The sequence below is a fragment of the Rutidosis leptorrhynchoides genome, chromosome 6, assembly GCF_046630445.1.
Source record: "Rutidosis leptorrhynchoides isolate AG116_Rl617_1_P2 chromosome 6, CSIRO_AGI_Rlap_v1, whole genome shotgun sequence".
NCBI classification, from domain to species: Eukaryota; Viridiplantae; Streptophyta; class Magnoliopsida; order Asterales; family Asteraceae; genus Rutidosis; species Rutidosis leptorrhynchoides.
Window position 1 is genome coordinate 51,416,396 of NC_092338.1, and position 23,280 is coordinate 51,439,675.

General features: G+C 33.3%; 2 protein-coding genes and 1 pseudogene across 2 annotated transcripts; all 3 read left to right on the forward strand.

The window, feature by feature from the left end:
* The first annotated feature begins 4,851 nt into the window (after positions 1-4,851).
* LOC139853628 (uncharacterized) lies at positions 4,852-7,584 on the forward strand. The gene is made up of 2 exons (XM_071843007.1): positions 4,852-6,307; positions 6,401-7,584. Exons 1-2 carry the CDS (start codon positions 4,852-4,854, stop codon positions 7,582-7,584), a joined length of 2,640 nt encoding a protein of 879 aa, XP_071699108.1.
* Positions 7,585-9,573: 1,989 nt separating this feature from the next.
* LOC139851541 (uncharacterized) lies at positions 9,574-13,619 on the forward strand (annotated as a pseudogene).
* A 2,517-nt stretch (positions 13,620-16,136) lies between these two features.
* Positions 16,137-17,059, forward strand: LOC139851542 (hevamine-A-like). Its single transcript, XM_071840625.1, has one exon. The coding sequence runs from the start codon at positions 16,137-16,139 to the stop codon at positions 17,016-17,018; it is 882 nt and encodes a 293-aa protein (XP_071696726.1). The 3' UTR covers positions 17,019-17,059.
* The last annotated feature ends 6,221 nt before the right edge of the window (positions 17,060-23,280 follow it).

Genomic DNA, 23,280 nt, shown 5'->3' on the forward strand with positions numbered 1-23,280 from the left:
CAATTTTTATGATGTTTAAAGTTTAAACAACAATAATATAAACAATATAAACAAATGTTATAACGCTTAAACAATTATAAATTATATCGAACAATACAATCAGAATTTATAACGCTTATACAACTATAAATATTATAAATAATCATCAACACTTTTATTTAAACAATACAATTATATCTTATACAAAAATTAATACATTTCGAGTTTCGACATGACCCTCAAAAAATATTAGTGACTAAACTATATCGAGCTTTGACATTGCCATCACCCGTTATACTTTAATCGTCTTGGCTTTATTGTTCTTGTTGATCTAATTGATCTAATTGATCTTCATCTAATTGTTGAGACGTTTGAGTTATATTATCTTCAACGTCGAAGGAATTTAAAAAAAAAAAAAAAAAAGGTTCTTGAAGATCAGGATCCGGATCCGGATCAATGGCTAAACATCAATTTGGAGATAAAAGGAAAAGTAATTCTTATCTATACAGTTAACATTCAATGGTTGAATGTTAATATTTTTATTTCGTTAACATTCATCATAAAATTTATTTTTTCATGTTAACATGCATTTTAGATATTACTAGTAAAATGACCCGTGAAATCACGGGTTTGTTTAAACGAACAATTTAATGACATGTTTTAGGTATTAAGTGAATGTAAATGCTAAAGTCATTTATTTTAATGACCCGTTTGACTAAGAAACTTGTCATTGTTTTTACAAAAATACAGAGACATGTATTTTCGCATACATGTGTAACGTAATTAATTTCGTAAAAAGAATTCATATTTGAATATTTATAATATAATAATTACAATTATAATTATTATATTAAAAGTAAATATAATAATAATGTTCGCTCAAATAGTTATTAGTAATAATAAATGTCTTTTAAATTTTTTTAGAAAATTAAAATTAAAATTTATGAGAGATTAGTATTTTCTTTTATAAAAGATTTCGTATTATTTTTTTAATTAAATTAATATATAATTATGACATCATTATTATGGGGAAATTAGTTTAATGATGACATCATCATTTTAGTGTTTTATATGACTATATAGATAGATTATACAACCACTAAATGTTAATTGGTTGTAAATTTGTGTTGCTCGGAAGTGTTTATTCGTTTATCTCCAAAAAATGGTGTTTATTCATGCGCGCATGTGTGTGCGTGTGCATGGTATGAAAGTAATGATATTATAAACCTAGTGATTATAAAAAAAAATTTATTATTTGTAAAGTTTCTTCAAAATAGTTTTTAGACTATAACTAGTTGTCGAACCCTCGCTTCGCGCCGGGGGGTTTGGTTTTTAATGTATTTTATTGTGTTTAATTACGGAGCCTGCGAGTCAAAAATCAAAGTATATGAAAAGTACCCTAAATATTTAGCGTTATTTAAAAAGTGTCCGTTTTGCGTATAGTTAGTGACATTGTGTTCGTAAAATTATTTCGCGTTTAACGATGGTGTCGGAAAAATTTAACTCGTTGCGAGTGAGAAGATATGACACGTTGAATATTTGAGTGGAGTTTATTTAAGATAATTTATGAAAATTTTGATTTGACGCTTTAACCCCATGTTTTGGGGGCCGATTTTAAATTTTGAACAAAGTGTGGAGGGCGTTTGTGGTGTTATTTAAAAGAAAGGAATGAAAAAAAGTGAAAAGACGAAAATACCCCTGATACTATTCATCATTTTTGTCTAGTAGTTAATATGGTAATTAGAATTTTCCCTTTGGTGTTATTTTTATTAATTCACAAAAGTCTACGGTATTCATTACTACAATTTTGGAATTATATACATCTTTGTGACGATCGCTCCAAATCCATATGGACGAACACGTCATTCATCGATTTCATTGCGAGGTATTTGACCTCTATATGATACGTTTTGTAAACATTGCATTCTTTTGAAAAGGCACACCATAAATGAATATTTAAATCAAAGGTTTTCGACATCTGATGATTTCTACATATAGACAATCACCGTAATATAATAATTTACAATAATACTTCCGTTGATAATGCAGTCAAAATAAGATACATGGTGATGATTTGGTGAATGTAATGTTTCCTTGAAAAATATGCCATGTATGAATCCATGCACATAGTTTGTCTAACATATAAGCAAACAGCGGAAGACTTCTAGGGAACCTGAGAATAAACATGCTAACAAGTGTCAACACAAAGGTTGGTGAGTTCATAGTTTTAACGTTGCGCATAATCTGTATATAAAGGTGGATCACAAGATTTCAGTTGTTCAATCCAGAAACGTTTATCAAAATATTCTACGAAATTGAGCACCCTGGTAACTAAACTTAACGTATATATAATTTGTACCCTTTGTATAATCATCTTAATAATACACGCAAACCAACGTGTACGCTTCTCAAATAGCATACGTCCGTTAAAAGGCTAGTGCTCTAGCTCGGACGGGGATATCAAGCCCTATGGATCCATATATAACTACTCGCGCCCACCAGTTCTAATAACCGGCAGTTACTAGTTACCAAAGCTAAGGGATTTTCGGTTCAAACTCGGTGTAGAATTTAGTATGTACTTGTGTCTTATCGCGTTTAAAATAAATTGCATGTATTCTCAGCCCAAAAATATTTAAAGTATTTAAAAAGGGAGACTATAACTCACCTTAGAAGCATATAAAGTCGTTCACCAAAATGTGATCGAAACTCGGATTACCAAATAACCGTAGATCTCAACGTATCAATATTGAGATTCAATATTGTAGGAAAGTACGTAGATGCAACAGAGATGATAAACACTAGATTTGATTCACAAATATACCCTCGAACATTACCCATAACCTCCTTGGCAATAACCCATAATTTCCTTAGCTCTATCCCGCTCAAAAACCCATTTTGAAGGTGACACGCTCATAACCTCGTCGTAGTATTTTAGGTATATATAATAATAATAATAATAATAATAATAATAATAATAATAATAATAATAATAATAATAATATAAAAAAATAATACGGAGGAATGAATCGAGCTTTTATAGTATGTGGCCTGCTACAGTACCTCATGCGATCGCATGAGTTTTCAGTGTTTTTGCCATGCGATCGCATGACCGCCTTATCCGTTTTTGTTTGCTAGTTCGCCGACATCAAATAGTGTTTACTGCAGTGAATAGTATTTACTGTAGCAAATAGTGTTTTACGGTAGCAATTAGTGTTTTACTGTAGCAAAGTCATTTTTACTGTAGCAAATAGGGTTTACTGTAGGAAAGTCGTTTTTACTTGTATATATATATATATATATATATATATATATATATATATATACATACATACATATAATTGTTCATGAATCGTCGAGAGCAGTCAAATGTAATGAAACAGTTCTAAAATTTTGAGATTCAACTTCATAGACTTTGCTTATCGTGTCGGAAACGTTAAATCATTTAAAGATAAAATTTAAATTTGGTCAAAAATTTTCGGGTTGTCACAATCTCTCTATTTTTTCACCCAAAAAAAAACCTTTTATTTTTTTAACAATATATATGTGTGTGTGTGTGTTAAAAAACACATGTACTAGCAAGACGTTGAAGATGTTTAAATACATTACAATAATAATAATAATATTTAAATATTATTATAATTATTATGATATTATTATAAAGATAAACATATTGTATCATGTAAGTATTTTATTCTAAATAATTTATATAATAACTTTTAAACCCGCGTATATATACGGGATGATGAAACATACGAGTATTTGATTTAAACAATATAAATTATTGATTAAATAATAATTATATGAGAATTAAAATTTGGTCATAATACTTTAAAAAGTCATATAGCATATCCGAATAATATTGTTGATTATGCTAAAGTTGATTTGAATATAATCTGAGAAATGTGTATGACATAATAGTATTATGATTAATTTTTGTTAAATATCAGGTACATTTTTTAAACGACGGTTAAGAGTCACTTATGAGATCCTAACGATAGTTAATAATTTTGATATATTATACAGGAATTTTCAGGGGACTCCATAACCAATTGCAATATAAATTGTATTTTGAAATCTCCACTTGAGAGTCGAATTCGAGATCTCTTGACATCCAAGAAAGGACGGTAACCACTCAGCCAAATAATAGTTATATCGATTATATAATAATCATAAAATATATATGTAATAATTAAAAGATGATAGAGAATATGAGGTTGACATACATTCAAGTTGAATTTAAAAGCAATGCATCATTATTTAAAATACAAGTTAAAAGCTCATTTTTTAATATTTCAAATTTTATAATCATAGAAATCAATGTTATATTCTACATCCGATTGGATATAGAAAACCTCATATTTACTTTACTTTAACTAAAATTATACTTCATCCGTCACATAATAAATGTTCTGTTTGACTTTACAAGGTCCTACTTTTATAATTTTGACTACAAAAATTATTGTTCTTTTTTTTTTCTTTTTTTTAAGGCAACTTTGTATTAATATATAAGCACAAATATTTACAAGGACTATAAACTATACAACACACATGCTACTCGACATATATACGTTTACAAGGTATATTACTTGAAAATAGAGATGACTTCAACCCGGATCCCGATTGTTGATGCTATATAAATTTTGAAAAAGAACGGGTCAAGGCGAACATGGCAAAGAGAAATCTCGGGTCAAATGGATCAAGGATGGGGATGAAAACACTAAATACTTTCATTCGGTTTTTAAGAGACGACATTCGAAAAGAAACATTCGTGGATTAAATATTGAAGGAAGTTGGTGTGAAGATCCCATTATGGTTAAGCAAGCGGTATTCGATCATTTCAAAAAACAATATGAAAAAAGAATAGGACATAAAATGCGGTTTGCAGATCCTACTGTTGCGGGTGCTTCAATAGATGAAAACCACGTATCTATCTCGCCGTTACCTTCTGTTACTGCTGCCCAGCCGACAACATCTGTTACGAATAATATTGGATGCGAAGGTTCTGTTTCTGTCTCGCTGACACCTTCGGTTACAGCAGCCCATGGAGTTCTTTCAGCGAATGCAACAGTCCCTGGTTATCCGCCTGCATATGCTACTGTTTTTTCCTCTGAGCATCTCGATTTTGGTCATATTGCAGCACAGATTGCTCCCGATAGCCTGGTCAGTGGCGGTCGACAAGACCAAACCCCCAAGATAAGCATTGAATCTGCTGAGTTGATTGAATCAAAGTTCACCGAAACCGAGGTTCTAGAGGCTGTCAAAGAATGTGATTGCGCCAAGGCGCCGGGTCCCGACGGGTTCAAATTTAAGTTCTTTAAAGTACATTGGGATCTAATTAAAGGCGATCTTATGAACGCACTCCATTGGTTTTGGGATAAGTGTGAAATCTCGAAAGGTTGTAACGCTTCGTTCATCACTTTGGTTCCGAAAAATAACGATCCATTAGGGCTCAACGAATATCGGCCCATAAGCCTAATTGGATGTTACTACAAGATCTTAGCAAAGATTCTTTCCATCCGTATCAGAAAAGTTTTACCCGCTGTCATTGGATATGAGCAAAGTGCGTATCTTAAAGGAAGATTCATCCTAGATGGTTCTCTAATCGCAAATGAAGCAATCGAGTATCTAAAGCGAAAAAGAAAGAAAAGTCTCATCTTTAAATTTGATTTCGAGAAGGCCTTTGATAGTTTGAGTTGGGATTTTTTATTGGATATGATGAGTAGAATGGGGTTTGGCTCTCGGTGGAGGAGGTGGATACTCGCGTGTCTTAAGTCTGCATCGATCTCGATCTTAGTTAACGGTTCTCCTACTAATGAGTTTCTTATTGAGAGAGGAGTGCGTCAAGGGGATCCCTTATCCCCTTTCCTCTTTCTCATCGCGGCGGAAGGATTGAATTTCCTTGTTAAAAAGGTGTGCGGCGTAGGTCTCTTCAGAGGTGTCGAAATCGGGAAAGATAAGGTTAAGTTATCGCATCTTCAATTCGCGGATGATACGATCTTCGTCGGGGAGTGGCATAATCAGAATTTTTGTAACCTAATGAAAGTCTTAAAATGTTTTGAGAATCTTTCGGGGCTCAAAGTCAACTTTCATAAGAGTGTGTTGTATGGCTTGGGGGTTGCATGTGGAGATGTTGAAAGACTAGCCACCCGAGTTGGTTGCAAAGTGGGGGAGCTTCCATTTATTTATCTCGGTCTCCCGGTTGGCAAAAACATGAGCTTGGAACATAATTGGAAGCCAGTGATAGACAAATTCAACTCAAAGCTCTCCAGTTGGAAAGCAAGATCGATTTCATATGGTGGAAGATTGACTCTTGTTAAATCGGTCCTTAGTAGTGTACCGCTTTACTATTTCTCCCTTTTTCGTGCCCCTATGAGTGTTATTAATAATTTAGAGAGTATTAGAAGAAATTTTTTTTGAGGAGGGACGGGTGAGAATACAAAAATACCTTGGGTGAAATGGGATGAGTGTCTCTTGCCTGATGATGAGGGCGGGTTAAACATTGGGTCCCTTCGTGGGAAAAATCTTGCACTTTTGGGAAAGTGGTTTTGGCGGGCGAAAACTGAGCCAAATTCACTTTGGGTTTCTGTCATTAAGAGCATCTATGGTTATAACGAATTACTACCCCCTACATGCTCTTCCGGCTCGATAGGGGGTAGTAGTGTTTGGTCTAATATTTCTCTTGCAGGTATTATGATTGAAAAGATGGATATAGAGTTCGCATCCTCATTCTTGAAAGCAATTGGCGATGGGGCAGATACTTTATTTTGGGAAGATCCTTGGATTGGCGGTACTCCTCTGAAACATAGGTTCTCGCGGTTATTTCATTTGGATGAAGATTCGAGTGCCAAAGTTATAGATCGAGTTACTTGGATTGATCGATGTATTGTTTACAACTTTCGATGGCATCGTGATGTCTCGGGTCGAACTAGAAATGACCTAGAGTCTCTCGTGGAGCTACTAAATGTTTATGTGAAGCAAGATAAGACTACGAATTCGTGGATTTGGAACCTAGCGGGTAATGGGATATTTACTACAAAGAAGATGGCTAAATTCGTAGATGAAAAGTTTCTCAATATTGGTTCTAATGGTAGAAATGATGAATTCTTGAAGAATGGATTGGTTCCTAATAAAGTCGCGTTATTCATACGGAGGGCATTAAAAAGGCGGATCCCGGTACGTACCGAACTTGATAAAAGAGGTATGGATTTGGATTCCGTTAGATGTCCCCTATGTGATGATGATGTTGAAACCGTTGAGCACGCGTTGATCTTTTGTCGTCATGCTATGGACATTTGGGTTGGGGTCTTTAAATGGTGGGGGTTGGGAGCGGTATCAAACTTAAGCATAAGCGAAATCTTTCGTGGGAAATGTAACCGCTCCTTATCCCCACAATGGTCGAGTATTTGGCAATCTATCGAGTGGACTTGTGGCTATTTAATTTGGAAGAATCGCAATCAAAAAGTATTCTCAAATTCTTCTTGGAGCGGTCCTTCGGGGTTAATGGAAATTCAACTCAAGTCTTTTGAATGGGTCTCTAATCGCATCAAGAATCGTATATTGGATTGGCTAGGTTGGATCTCGGATCCATGGTCTTGTCTTGTGTAGCGTAGCATCTTGTAGTTGCTCTCTCCGCAACTTTTTTATCTCATGTGTGTATTGTCTTGATTATCGTCGATCTTTCGTTGTTCGGGTTTCCCCCCCTTAGTGGGCTTGTGTTAATATAATTTGCTTTTCGAAAAAAAATATAATATTTGAAGAAACTTAGATCAATGAAAACACATTTAAATTTATACATATAAGTTTCACTAAATATTATAAAAATGAATAAAAATATTTGAAATCAAAATTTTACAAATAAGACATTGAAAAGTCAATACTTATTATAGGACGGAGGAAGTAATTAAAATGTATAACGATTTTAAGATTCGTAAATGAGTGGTGTTACATCAATATATCTATATAAAAAAGTGATTTGATTAGCTTACATGTCATTAGCTCCTTAAATATTGCATATTAAGCCAAGTGTAATTTTCACTTGTCACAATTATTCATATATACCCTTATCAACCTTTAAAATCACATATTTACCAAGTAAATCATATAATATCATATATACCCAATTTAAATACTAAAACTATCATATGTACCCATTTAATTTAAAAAATTCACTAAACCCAGTTTTTCACAATTTAATTCCTATTTAATCCCTACTCCTATATATTACTACAATCATTAGAAAAACTACAGACATTTGTTCATACACACATGTCTTATTATTATAGTATATTTATACACACATTTGTTCATATAAAATCATAAGAAAAACTACCGAACAATTTTTAATACTAATTTTGAGGGAATGGTAACGTATAACTCTGTATTAGTAAAATTATACCATTACATAATTAGATTCAACCGATTTTTTAAATCTGATAGAACTCGAGCAATTTTTTTTGGTTACAACTACACGCAATATGAAATATATACGCATTTTATAGTCCTGTTATGTCAACGAGACATATTAACATACTAGAAATGCGCCCTTTTTTTAAGAGCATTCGGCGATCGTCGGAGCACAATGAAAACGGTGACACATGGACGATTTTGTTTCTAAGAACAACCATTAATTAAAGATTTGTTAATTTATTTATTGTAATTAAAATGAAAAGAATTGGACGGAGGGAGGGAGTACATAATTTATTTGTGGAGATATAACGTCAAAGAATAAAATTGATACATAATTTGTTTGTTGGAGAGAAGGTTGAAAAAAAGTGGTTTATAAATTTGCTTAATGTATGTATGTTTATTCTCTAACCTCTAAAGTATGAACTTGGTGGAATCTATAATTGATTCTGAGAGTTAGACCGACTTTACTTCCCTAACCTCTAATTTATGAACTTGGTTCCAACACTTCTTTGTTCATTTCATTTTAGTCTTATTGATTCCTCTATGTTATTTGTGGTAGTCAAAATATGATATAACATATTATTTGAAGACACGCATTTAAAATATTTCAATGAATCAATAAGAAAATGGGTAAATTTTGACTCTTTTGATCTGGTCAACTAATCAAACTCATTACCATTTTATCTAAACTTTCAAATAGTAACATTTATGACCTATTGAAAATAGACTACGGGCTCAAATTAACCACACTTAAGCTATTAGGTCGACTGTTCCCCTTAAACGCAATCACAAATATTGTTTGAAAATGTAAATCAAGCGTTATAAAATTAAAATAAGTGAATTATTTAAAAGTAATTTTGAGTAGCCGTGAAATGCACGGACTCAAAACCTAGTTTGTTATAAAAATGATCGATGGATGTTGTATTTAATTACTTTGACTTTTTGTTGAGTGTTTTGTAAATGAAAAAGTCAAGCATTTAAGTTACGCAAAACACGGCCTATTGTACTTCTCCACCTCCTAAATACTACTCTACTTATCCCTTTCCGTACATCTCTTTCTTCATTTTCATTTTCATTTTCATTTTCATTCAACAAAAAGTCAATAAATAATATCTCTAATTTCTCCATTTCCCTTTCATTTCTCTCCTTCAATTCACACAACAAACCACAATTTTTATATATCAAATCTTGAAAATTTGATGTACCGTTCGTCTATAACTTCAGATAATTAATTTAGTATCTATATGTTGGAAAAAACTTATCAAAAAAGATAAGATAATAAACAAAAGATGATGATGAATGGTGATCAAACGATGATGATGATGATGATGAAGGTTGACTTTTCAAAACCAAGTAGAAAACATTTTGCAAACCGCCTTAAAATGATTCCTTCATCTTCATTTTCTTCTTCCAAAAAAACATGGTTTCGGAAACACAAGAAACGCAACAAGATGTTTTGGATTTTAGTGGCATGTCTTTAGACACACTTCCAATTTCTTCTAATCTTAATTTAACCATTATTCATGTTTTGGACATCTCCAACAACAATCTCCAGGTATACATGTAAATACATGGTTTTTGCTTTTACTATTATTTTTTATGATTTTTCGACGACGGTTTTAAAAGTGGTTGTTAAGGGTTAAAAATGAAGTATACAATAACATTTATGCGTTTTAACGATAGCTGTATGGACTGTTGTTGAAAAAAAGTGTATATATTGTTTTACAAATTAAAATATAAATAAATAATATACGTATTGTATGTCATAAAAGGTGATGCCGGAATCATTAGCAGCAAGATTGTTGAACATGGTGGTGTTGGATGTTCATTCAAATCAACTAAAAAGTTTACCAAATTCAATCGGATGTTCGTCGAAGCTAAAGATTCTCAATGTATCCGGCAATCATCTTAAATCACTTCCGAAAACCATTGAGAATTGCAGGTTTTGTTTTCTATTTATTTATTCAATCTAATTAATTTTTGTTTTTGCTTTTTCTTTCTAGCTATTAATATTTCTGCTATAATATTAATGGCCGAAATATATCATATTGTTTTCATTCAAATTGTCTACGTAAATGGTAGTAAATGATTTAAACTTCTCCTCTAAAACAACATAGGTTGTCAAATAAAATAATAATAACAATAACAATAATAATCACTGTTTGAATTTTCCAGTAAACATTTGATAATATTAACAATTTTCCATATATATGCTTTGTAGTGAATTAAATAAGTCAGTATTTCCGAGAATTTATCTAAGGTTAGCCCTAAAGGCTATATTTGAGAAAAAAAATTGATGAATAAATGATAGTACACAAGAGTTAGTTTAGTGCATGTCATAACTTCTTAAGCATAGCTCTTAGGGCTATGTTTAGAAAAATCCTTACAAAAAACATTATTTTGGAATTGATAAACAGGCTCTAGATTATTGGAGTAATTAATTTACACATGAACTAAGAACAGTTTATAACTTTGGTACGGAGTATATATATATTACCATACTATTATTAAATTTTGACAATAGTAATTTTTATTTTTATTATTATTAATTAATTAATTAGTTAAATAATATTATCATAATTATTGTAATTTTTTTTTTTTTATTTTTTTTTATTTTTTTTTTTTGTACTCTTAATTCTACGTACTATTTATCAAAAGATATATCAAAAAGTTAAGCATCATAAATGTTGAGACAAAAAATGGAATAAAAAGTATTAACGAGTTTGACAACTTTAGGTGCTTTAATTCAATTCCTGTCCATTTAGTATAATACTAAATGCCATATTTTTAGTATGAAACTAAATGCCATATTTTTAGTTTTGAATTGCTAAGGAATATTTTTGGCAAGCTTATAAGAAAATAAATATACAATATAATTTCTTATCATGAACTTACAAATTGATCATAGGCGAAACTACATAGGGTAGTGGCACCAGCACACAGTGGATTTAAAACTTTCATTGCTAAAGTATTTTTATTTTTTTTATTTTTCTATTAGTAAATTTGAAATTACATGCTTAAAATTTGATTTTGCTCCCAAAAATCTTCATACTTTGCCAAAAATCTCCGAATTTTGCCCCCAACTTAAAAGTTCATGACCCAAAAGGTTGTATTTTCATGGAAGAATTGAAGAAAAAATTTACATTAAATGTGAACACTTTTAAAAAACTTTTGCCCCCGGTGAAAAAATTGCTGGTTCCGCCACTGAATATGATCATGTGTATAGACTATGTTAGAGTATTGTGAGTGGTAACGCGTCAGCTCGAAGTTCAGTTCAATGTTCTGCTATAACTTTTAAGTCGAATAAGTGGATGAGTGATCGGTGACGAATCTATGATGAAAACTTAAAGGCGCCTTGAATTTTTTTCCCAAAACTAATTATATTTGAAAGGTACCTTAATGGTTGTTGAACTCAAGAAAATGTGAATCTTTAAAATATATGAGTTCATATTGTTAACTTTAATGGTAGCCTACACAATTTGCAGCATACTTTATGTATAGACTATGTTAGATTATTGTTAGTGGTAACGCGTTAGCTTGAAGTTCAGTTCAAAGTTCTGCTATAACTTTGAAGTCGAAAAAGTGGACGAGTGATCGTCGACGAATCTATGATGAAAACTTAAAAGTGTCTTGAATTTTTTTCCCCAAAACTGATTATATTTGAAAGGTATTTTAGTGGTTGTTGCACTCAAAAAAATGTAAATCTTAAAAATATATGGGGTCCTGTCGTTAAGTTTAGTGGTAGCCTACACAATTTACAATATACTTTGTGGGAAAAAAAAAAATTCAAGCTAGTGGTGTCACAAGACATCACGGGTTATAAAGTAAATTTGCAACTGTGAATGATTCAGTGTTCACTTCAAAGTTTTGTCTAGTGTTATGAACTAAAATGATAGTATATTATTTTATTATCGTTTCAGTTTTTATATATATATATATATATATATATATATATATATATGGGCAGGTATATACGAGAACCACAAAAAGGCGAGAACTGCGATAACATTTTTATTTTATAGTTTTTATGCATTTAGATGCAACAAATTAAATGCAGATGTTAATTAATTCTCATATCATTAACAAACATTTGTTCATTACCACAAATTACATGTAAAATTGTTAATTATATGAAATATTTATATGTTTACAAACAAATATACACATGTGAATGATAAACTATATATTTAATTATATAGATAAAATATAAGTTTTTTTTTTATACTATTTTATGTTCATTCTTACTATCTATCAACATTTATGGGTGATTCAATCTACTCAAATGTGAATATCTTTGTAAATTAAAAGTTCTCGCAGTTCTCGCACTTTTTGTGGTTCTCGTTTGAAGTTTTGACTATATATATATATATATATATTTATATTTATATTTTAATTTTATTTGTTTTTACAGAGCACTAGAAGAGTTAAATGCCAATTTCAACCAGTTGACTACACTACCAGAAACCATCGGATATGAGCTGATCAACCTTAAAAAACTATCAGTCAACTCTAACAAACTCATCTTCCTCCCTTCATCAACCGGCCACCTCACCAATCTCCGCCACCTGGACGTCCGACTCAACCGCATTCGCTCCCTTCCTGATGACCTCGAAAACCTAACCAATCTCGAAATCCTCAACATTAGTCAAAACTTCCAATTCCTAGAAACACTTCCTTACTCCATTGGCCTTCTAATGTCCTTACTCGAACTCGACATAAGTTACAACAAAATAACCGTATTACCTGACTCAATTGGATGCCTAAAACGCCTTCGAAAACTGAGTATCGAAGGGAACCCTTTGGTGTCACCACCACATGAAGTTGTTGAGAAAGGTGTGCAAGCAATTAAGGAGTATTTGTGTGAGAAAATGAATGGTGGACATAGAAATTCGAATCAGAAAAGGTCGTGGATCGGGAAGTTGAAGAAGTATGGCACGTTTAATGGGGTTCGAATGTCGCATGAAAGGGAAGGTTATTTGATGCCGAATTATCGAACGATTGATGGACTTGCTTCGCCAAGGTATATGGGAATGTTTTCTCCTCGAAGGCTATTTTCTCCGAAAACTCATCTTAGTAGATGATGTGTGAAGTTTAGTGTGTGATTATCTTTATTATGTGATATCTGTATATAATTAGACTTAATTATGTGTTTGGTTGGTAAATGTAGACTATATGTGCATGCATGTGTACATGCACGTATGTTCATATGGAGTATGTGTTTGGATTTTTTTCCCCCTTTTCTAGTTTTTTTGTATTACATATTTACATTTTATTTACTTTATAATCATGGAACGATGATACTTTCATATAATTATCTAAGAATACATATGAGTAATGAGTTTAGATTTGGATATGATATGATCTTAAAGGGGTTGTGGTTTTATCATGAGTTGAAATTCCATGTGTTTGTTGTTAATCAATTAGATTTAGGTACTCGATGGCGGATTTGGAATTTAAAGTGACCCTTTTATAATAATGGGTTAAGTATAACCGGGTCAACGACCTCGTTTTCCTTTGAAATTTAAAGGTCGTTTTCATTTAAAAAATGACATCATTTTTATATGAGTTTTCACTGTTTTTGAAAGAAAAAAAAAATAAGTATAACAGGGTCATAAAATATTGGACGGATCAAACAGATGGGGTAGAGTCGGGTACCATTTTTCTTCTTAAACGGGATATAGTGATTAGTGCCAGACCTTTTTCAATAGTGCATGTTATATCACTGACAGTTAGAGCACCGAATCTGGTGACGCGTCAGATCAGTGTTAGTTCAGTGTCTTGCTGATGACTGGACGCTGACTGGACTAACATTGTAAATTGACATTGGTGAAAAAACAGGGGGAATTGGGACGATTGTCAGTTCAGTGTCTTGGAGAGAGAAGATATGATCCACCAATTATTTATTTATACATTTTCTTATATATTTTTACCACATTGTTAAACTGCATTAATAAAGATACGAGCAAATATTAAATTAAAAAATACATTAAAAGTCCTAAAATACACTTTTATTTTTTTTAAAAAGTCCTAAAACGATTACAAATTACTTATTAAAAAAAAGTCCTAAAATTACTTATTAATCCTAAAATTACTTATTAAATCCTAAAAATTACTTATTAAAAATAACAACAATTTAACGGCCATAGCGATTCAGAGATCCCGATTCATGCGAAGACGTATCATCATCTCGACCGTTCGAAGCCGGAAGGCTCCACACGTTCCTACAGTACAACGTGATACGTTTGTTCGTCAGTTTGGCCTTTCCGACCATTCGTACCCACACGGCTTCGGATTGAAATTCCTTGAACAAATCTGTGACCTCGTCACAGTACCAAACGTCGGCGGCTTCGCAATCTACCCTATCACGTATAAAGCTTACAACGCGTTCTACATCGAAGCCGGTAATATCTAGAGCTTCGAACGATTGTGTGTACCCGTCGTACCAATATTGGCGGTTATCGGAAAGCTCACCGTTGTGATGGACGTCGAGGTTGATCAAGCAACGATTGGCCATATTTTTTGTGAATGTGTAAAATAATGAAGAAAATAGAAATTTTTTTGTGTGTGTAAATAATGAGATTGTAGTGTTTTATACAGGGATGAAGAAATGATTTAAAAAAAAACAACGGGCACTTAACGGATATAAATTGGAAAACGGGCCCCAGTAAAATTCGCTAGACCGAAGTCTTGCTCACGACGCCGAACCGACGCCGAGTCGGTATCGGCCGACCGTCGGTTGGTTCCAAATCGCAATCCGACGCCGAACTTGATTGTGCCACACCGGGTGCTCTTAGTGCACTTTTTGGTCAAAAAGTACAAATAGTCTGTGATTAGGCAGTGTCAATTTTTGACATTTTATAACCGTTGTGTCAGTTTTTTGTGTCAAATATTGAATAGGGTGATGTGATAAAATCTGATAGGAAATTGAGTGAGAAAAAATAAACTAATATAAAAAATACTACGTACATATTTATTAAATCATAAAAAATCTGATTGGTTGAAGGCAAAAGTGACGAATTTTGTTTTTGCGTCAAAAGTCCAACTGACGAAATTGACTAACGCCCCATTAGGCTCCGTCAATTTTCGTCAGTTTTGGGTTCCGGACCACCTTTTCCAGCCAGATAGCGAGCGATCACTCAGCAATTAACACTAACTGAAAGCAGCCGGGTCCATATAATTCGACAAAGGTAAATAACGCACGGTTAGAATTGGTCTTAAGAACATTGATTAATGTTGTAAAGATAAAATTTTGTGCATAAATATTTTAATCAACCTACATTCTATCACTATTTATAAGCACTAAAAAGCCTTCCAAATACTTACATATCATACAAAGTTTGACCGGTTTTATCAAACAATAACTATACATAAATTAACAACAAAAACAAGTTAAATTAATTCTGAAAGTCTGAAACTGATGACCTCAAGTAGCAGATCCGTTTATAGAGTTGTACATAACTACCATCAGAAGGTTCATTACAACACAAACATATATCAACAATCCAAGTTATCAGAAATCAAACAGTTGACTTAACTTTAATGTAGCAGATAAATAGAAAAAGACAAAACAATGGCAAACCTTAATAACACAACAAAACATATTATATAGAAGTCTTCGTACGATTTCAACAATCCAATAACAGCTAAAAGAGAGTTCAATAGATTGCCTTATAAAAGCTAAACACCTCAAACACTTGTACACACCATTTCATTCTACAATTACCTCAACTTACATACACAATCAAGTAACAATGGCATACCATTTAGCATTATTGTCTTCAATAATATTGTTACTAGCAGCAGGTACCAACGCTGGTGGTATCGCAATCTACTGGGGTCAGAACGGGGGCGAAGGCACCCTGGCTGAAACATGCTCAACCGGGAATTTCGATTACGTCAACCTCGCGTTTCTTCCAACATTCGGAAACGGTCAAACCCCAATGATAAACCTCGCAGGTCATTGCGATCCTTATAGCAACGGCTGCACCAACTTAACCACCGATATCAAATCATGTCAAGATAAAGGAATTAAAGTTATGCTCACTATCGGAGGAGCATCTGGAAGCTACTATTTAACCTCCGCTGCAGACGCAAAACAAGTTGCTACGTACCTTTGGAACAACTTCTTAGGTGGCACATCGACAACCCGTCCACTGGGCCCTGACGTTTTAGATGGAATCGACTTTGATATCGAAGGAGGAACGACCGAACATTGGGATGACCTGGCAAGGTATTTTTCTGGATACAGTGGTCAAGGTAAAAAGGTGTACTTAACAGCAGCTCCCCAATGTCCGTTCCCGGACGCATATATCGGAACTGCGCTTAAAACGGGACTTTTCGATTACGTTTGGGTTCAGTTTTATAACAATGCACCGTGTCAGTACAATGGAGGTTCGTCGAATCTAGAAGATTCTTGGAAGCAGTGGACTACTGAGATACCGGCAACGAAGATATTTTTGGGGTTACCTGCATCACCAACGGCTGCCGGAAGTGGATATATTCCGGTGGGTGACCTTACTTCGCAAGTGCTTCCGGCAATTAAAGGGTCTGCGAAATACGGAGGAGTTATGTTGTGGGATAAGTACCACGATAATCAAACTGGATACAGTTCTTCAATCAAGAGTCATGTCTAGTCTATTACTCTTATCTATTATGCATATAAATTTAAAATATGTGTGTAGTATACATTGCAATATGTATTGTTCCATCATATTTGTCTCCTTTGACGTTTTTGTTTTGTACACAGTACGACCCATATAGCAGACCTGTTTGACCCATTTTTATTTACCAGGCTTTATGTAGGAATTGCACTATGGACTTGGTCCTCCTTATTTGTTTACAATCCGAATGACTCTAAAGGTTACTACGGCCGTCTCAATAATTTGAAGGCCCTGGCCGAATGCAAAAATATGCTTTAATACACGTTAAATTTTTTATTACATACAAAAAGATAATACTTAAATTGATCAATATGAACGTGAATTGATCAATATGGAAAAAAAATTTCAAGACATACGTATCAAAGTGTTTTATTCTCAATATTTGTTCTCTAACAAGATTTTTATTTAATTTAATTGAATACTATGAGAATATATTCAAAATTTTGGGCCAAATTCCTATGCGGTTGCTCATATTGACTATGCCTATAGGTGCCTCTAAAGGTTACATAAGTAACCAAATGGACCCCATTTAGGTATTTCGGGTCTACTTGCCAGGCTTACTATCTAATGGAATTTGGTGTATAGTTTTGGAGACAATAAAAGAAAATGTGAAAATCAATAAATCATCATCAAGTAATCAATGCCATAGCAGATATATCAAAATTATCATCATATCACACACTAAGACCACCCCCTATGGTTAGTTACCCGTCCATTACCCGCTCATTACCCGTAACTAACCATAGGCACCACTTAGTTACCCGCGTTAGTAACCCGCTTTCACCATAGATTTAACGGAAGAGTTATAGGAATTGCGGGTCCCAGTGCTTTTTATTGTTGGACTTGATGCTTTATTGCTTGTACGTTGTATATTAAGAGGAGTATTGTTTTAGCCATGATATGGAGTGTTTAGTTATGAGTTAGTTATAGGATATTGGTGTTGATGTGACGCTGATGTGAAAGGTTAAGAGGATGAATAGTTTAGTTACGATAGGGAGTGGCCTAATGAAAAAAAAAGAAGTAATGTTTTGAAAGTTAATAACAGTAAATAGAAGGCTAAAAATTAAATCTTGAAAGTGTTATGTTACCTCTCGAATATTAGGAGATTGTGCTTTTAACAAACAGTAATCACTTTAATTCCAGATAATTATTTTTTAGCTTATTGATATTTATCTCTTTGTGAGGCCAACCCGGTTTGTTTACGTTCGGATCCCTACCCGTATGATCATCACTGCTGCCATCGTTGTTTATTACAGAAAATCATAAAATGTTGTTGTAATTTTGAAAACGGGTTCTTGGACTTATAAAAGAAACCGGGAAATTGCAACAATTGGGTGATTTCAATTGTGATTTTGACAAGTTCAAAGAATTTGAGAAAATAGGAAGATATTTGGGCATATTTGGTCCATGATTCTATCGAGCTTTTGGTTGCGACTTGTATCTAAGGGTATTTTTGTTATTTTAAGACAAAATTGCGTCGTTGATCCCTAAATTTTGTATCAGATAACATGGATACGATTGACCCTGAAACTAACAAGGGTTAAAAAATTCCATTAAATTCTACCATGTGCCTTGCACATGAGGAAAATTTTGTCAATTTACATATTTCTTGTTTATCCTCAAATTGAAAACTTTCATTTTCAACTTGTTTTTATATTTTTTTTTGCAAAGCTAGGAAGTTTTATAGATCACCAAAAATGATTACAACTCATGATATTCTTTTAGCATGCTTGAGGCATACTAGAGATCACCACATTATGAACATCAAAGAACATTGAACATTAAAACTTATTGGTCATTTCTAATGCTCTTGCGAGATTTTGCCAGTCTACCTCAATTTCATCCTGGGTTGGATTTCAAAACTTCAAACACCTTGCTAATAATTTTCGCTGCAGCCTTCTTCTATGCAACTAATTAACATTACAAAATAAAAAAATCATGTATGAAACTCAAAAGTCTTACTTCAAAATAATTTAACATTGCAAAAATAAACAATCACGTATAAGATCGGATCTACCATTTTTTTCCAGCAAATGTCTCGATTCTATCTTGAAACCAAATGTAGCTAAAGAAACTTTTCTTTTGAAAGCTCAAATTTCTACCCCAAAACTACCCACCTTAACAAAACCTTAAATCTTGAAACCGCAAGCTAAAATAAAACGGAAGCACAAACACCACCAATGAAGGATTTTTGGCACAATCGAGCTCAAAAACGCAAATTCCATCTCCTTACAAAAAGCTGCAACAAATTGATGACATCATGAAAACAAAAGGTTTACGAGTAAAGAGATCGTGGTATATCAGACTACATGCAGTCAACGAGAAAAACATCGGCAAAAAGAAGCACACCGGCAACGAGAAACACAAAAATCCAATAACACATAATATTGGTAGCACTTGGGAGTCCTCGGGAAAACGAGTGTGATGTTGAGGTGACGAGTAAAAAAACGAAAAAGGGAAGAGATGAGTCAGAAAGGTGAAACTCCCGACCACCGGCTAACGTCGGTGGCCGGAATAATAGTACATCTAGCCCTGAAGACCGAGGCTTTGATTGAACAGTGTGTATTAACCTCCAAGCAAATCATTGTATATTAACCCAATCAAATCAGTTGCAATTGAAGTCAACCCATTTTTTTTTTCTTTTCAATTAATCGTTGTGTAATTTTGATTTAGTTTTAGATTTGTTTTTGAAATCTTTTTAATTTGGGGAAAAAATGAAGATGAAGTGGAGGAGGAGGAAAGAAGTGAATACAAAGTTTAAAGATAGATAAACTGAAAAGACAAAAATACCCTCACATGCTTGGCACATGTGTTGAGTTAACTGAAAAACATTAACGGTTGTTAGTGTCAGGATTTTCTATGTTACAATTGCAAACTTTAAGGTTACCTAAGTCAAAATTAAAGAAAAAAGTTATTCATGTTATTTAATACAAAGTTTATGGACCAACGGTACAATTTTGTCTTATTTTAATTTAAATACTCCTTATATTTTTATTTTATTTTTTATAACACAAAAATACTCCTTATATAATATTACTCCATCCGTTACACATTAATAGTCCTTAAACAAAAAATACACAGTTTAAAAAAATGTTATAAAAGTACTGTACTTTCTGTTTACTTTCCAGTTTTACCCTTACCTTTTTATTTCACCTTTAATCATATTCACATACATTAAGGGTATAATAGAAATTAAAATTCTTATTCTTTTCTATTTATAGAAATGAACAATTAATTTGGGACATTCTAAAATGGAATACTGAATATTAATATGGAACGGATGGAGTAATATTTATTTATAATTATAATTATTTTATTTGGTACCGAGAATATTTTTTTTATATTTATTATTTATTATTATTTTTTAAAGGTGGTCAGATGGGGATGACACTCGAGAGTGACGGGAGTCCAAAACCCAGGACCTGCCCGCAAAGATTTTTTTCTATGCCCGCGGGTACTCGTTTACCTACTAAGAGCACCAGGAGTCGTTCAGTGTTAAATCTCGATGTTAAGCTTAACACTGAGATTTAACACTGGGGTCAAAACAAGAGAAATCGTTCACTGTTAAATCTCAGTGTTAAATCTCTTAACACATCGTTAGCCTGGTAACGGTGATGTATTTAACATCGATTTAACGGTGATTTAACACCGGAGGGGAGTCGTGCGCACCGTGTCCCCGGTGTTAAATCTCTTTAACGGTGGCAATTTGGTTCGACTCCTAGAGCTCTAAAGAGTAAATTTTTCTGTCTATACTCAAGGGTACCCGCGGGTTACGGGTTTTTTTCGCTATTGTATTGTCATCCCTATGTTCAAACGAATTAGCTGAAGCTTATTTTTATTAGAGACAAGTTGAAACTTATTATTTTTTATTTTATTTTTAAGTTGTTAGAGCTGGAACTTATAATTTTAAATTGATTATAAAGGATTCAAATATAAATGTAAAATAAATAAATGATAAAATGGTATTTTAATAATTTTATCATCATAAATTTTACTTTTTTTAGAAGGTGGTATTAAGGTGGTGTTTGGCTCAAGGATTTGAAATTCTATCATGCGTTTGGTTCGTTGATTTGAAATTCAAAGATTTGTAAAACGTAAATGTATAAAATAAACGTAAACCATATACGTAAAACATAAATCGTAAACGTAAAATGTTAAATAAAACTTAAAACGTAAACCGTAAACGTAGAACGTAATGTACAAAGTAAACTGTCAACCGTAAAATGTAACGTAAAAATAAATCGTAACGGAACGTAAACATGAAACGTAAACGTAACACCAACGTAAAACGTAACACCAACGTAAAATGTACACGTAAACGTAATACGTAACACGTAAACGTAAAAGTATAACGTAAAACATAAAGGTAACACGTAAATCGTAAAATGTAAGCGTAAGTCGTAAATCGTAATAGTAAACGTGAAAAATGATAAACATAGAATTTTCAGCAAGTTTGAATGAGAGGCTACTGGAAGTCTGGGGTAAAGCAAGTATAGTGCTGGTTGAAACATCTCGAGTCTGTATGCAATTGTAACGTGACATACTGATTGAGGGACGATGATGTAATCAAGGGGGACAAGCATTAGAAGCCATGGTCTGATCTAAGAACAAATATGTGTCGTCCATTGCTTTCTCTTGCACTTTTAGATCATAACTTTAGGTTAACATTACAGGTTTTAACAAGTTTTTATACAGTGTGTTGACATTGCTCTATGTAGTGACGGAAGTTGAAGAATTTTGTAACGAGGGCCGGATACGACAAGTTTTATCAAGAAGACCGAATGATATTAGCGTACAACATAGAAAAAGATGTGGCTTCTCCCTGACGGGATGAACAGAACTTCAGGTAGTTACAAAATAGAAATTTGTAGCCCTTTGAGTTACAAGCGTTTGAACTTTTGAATCAAATTATATTCGAATTCATATGAAGAAGATATTATCAAAACGGTGATAGCTCGCAAATTTTGCAAGCCTTCACGACTTTGATTATATCTCTTCCATTCAGACTCGGCTTTAGTTGATTCAAAGGTCCAAACGTTCGTAACTCAATGGACTACAAGTTTTATTTCTGTTGTAGGGGCCACAACCCCTACCTACCCATGAAATGCTCCGCCCTTGCCTGTATAATTTGTTGGGAAAACAACAACAAACACAATTAACAATACCAAATCAAAGAAAACAAAAATCACGTTGTTAATGATTCGGTCCCATGGGACGCTAGATGTGTGACGAATTCTCCTTTCGGTTGTTGACAAAGTCATGAAAAGCTATGAGAGTGACCATGTGGAAGCTATTCTTATCGATTTCAAGTGATCCGCTCAAGTCTACGACTAAATTTAGCGACTTTGTGAAAGACATTAGATCGAGAGGTTGTTGTTAGAGGAAAATTGTATCGATGATAAAAGTTCTACGTCGAAGTTCTGCTTAATCCTTAGGCAAAGCAAGCAAGCACCGACGTAAAAATAAAAACGTTACGGAAATGAAAACGCAGTTAAGCAACACAACTAATCAACGATTATCATTCTATTTGGTGCAACAATAAAAGAAACAAACCACCGAGGTATTGCCTGAGTGGTTTCCAAGCCTTAGTAGGGGGACCCGCTATAAGTTGTCAAACAACCCGGGTTCAATTCCGATAAGGGGGAAGTTTTCTCCAGGATTTTTCCGCGATTAGTTGCCAAGCAACCCGGAACCCGCGATTAGTTGCCAAGCAACCCGAGTCAATCCTTGGAGTTTCCTACCTAGTGTGTGTGGGTCGCAAATGAGGGTATTCAATGCGAAAATTTGTCGTTCTAAAAAAATAATAGAAACAAAAAAGGCTATCTTTTATTTATGTAGTGTTTTTTTTTTCAGTCCGAGCTTTTGTTATTTCGCTGCTCGGACAGCGGGGAAGTGTAGACGGATTACAGATAGTTAGGCCCAAGTTCGTTTGTGGGTTTGGTCCATTAGGGTTTCACAATGTACTCTATAAATATGCATCAATAATAAAGTAATCTTTACGGGATTTCATTGTTTAACAGTTGTTGGTGGTGTGTCTCTTTTTAGTGGTTTAGTGAGAAGATGGACTCCAATCTTTCCTCACTGGTTTGCTTCGATGTCCTCTTTGTTGCTTCCCATGTTCTTGTTTTCGGTTTTATATATATAGTCTTGTTTGTCAGTTTGTATGGTTTCTATTAGGTTAGCCGTAAGTGTTTTGAGTTCTATTTATTTAGTTGCATGTGATAGTTGAACTCGG

What these genes read in the sequence shown, in the direction of transcription:
- LOC139853628 (XM_071843007.1), top strand. Translation starts at nt 4,852, where the DNA reads ATGCGGTTTGCAGATCCTACTGTTGCGGGTGCTTCAATAGATGAAAAC. An exon ending in TCTTGTTAAATCGGTCCTTA is followed by an intron (nt 6,308 to 6,400) that starts GTAGTGTACCGC and finishes TTTTTTGAGGAG; the next exon opens with GGACGGGTGAGAATACAAAA.
- LOC139851542 (XM_071840625.1), top strand. Translation starts at nt 16,137, where the DNA reads ATGGCATACCATTTAGCATTATTGTCTTCAATAATATTGTTACTAGCA.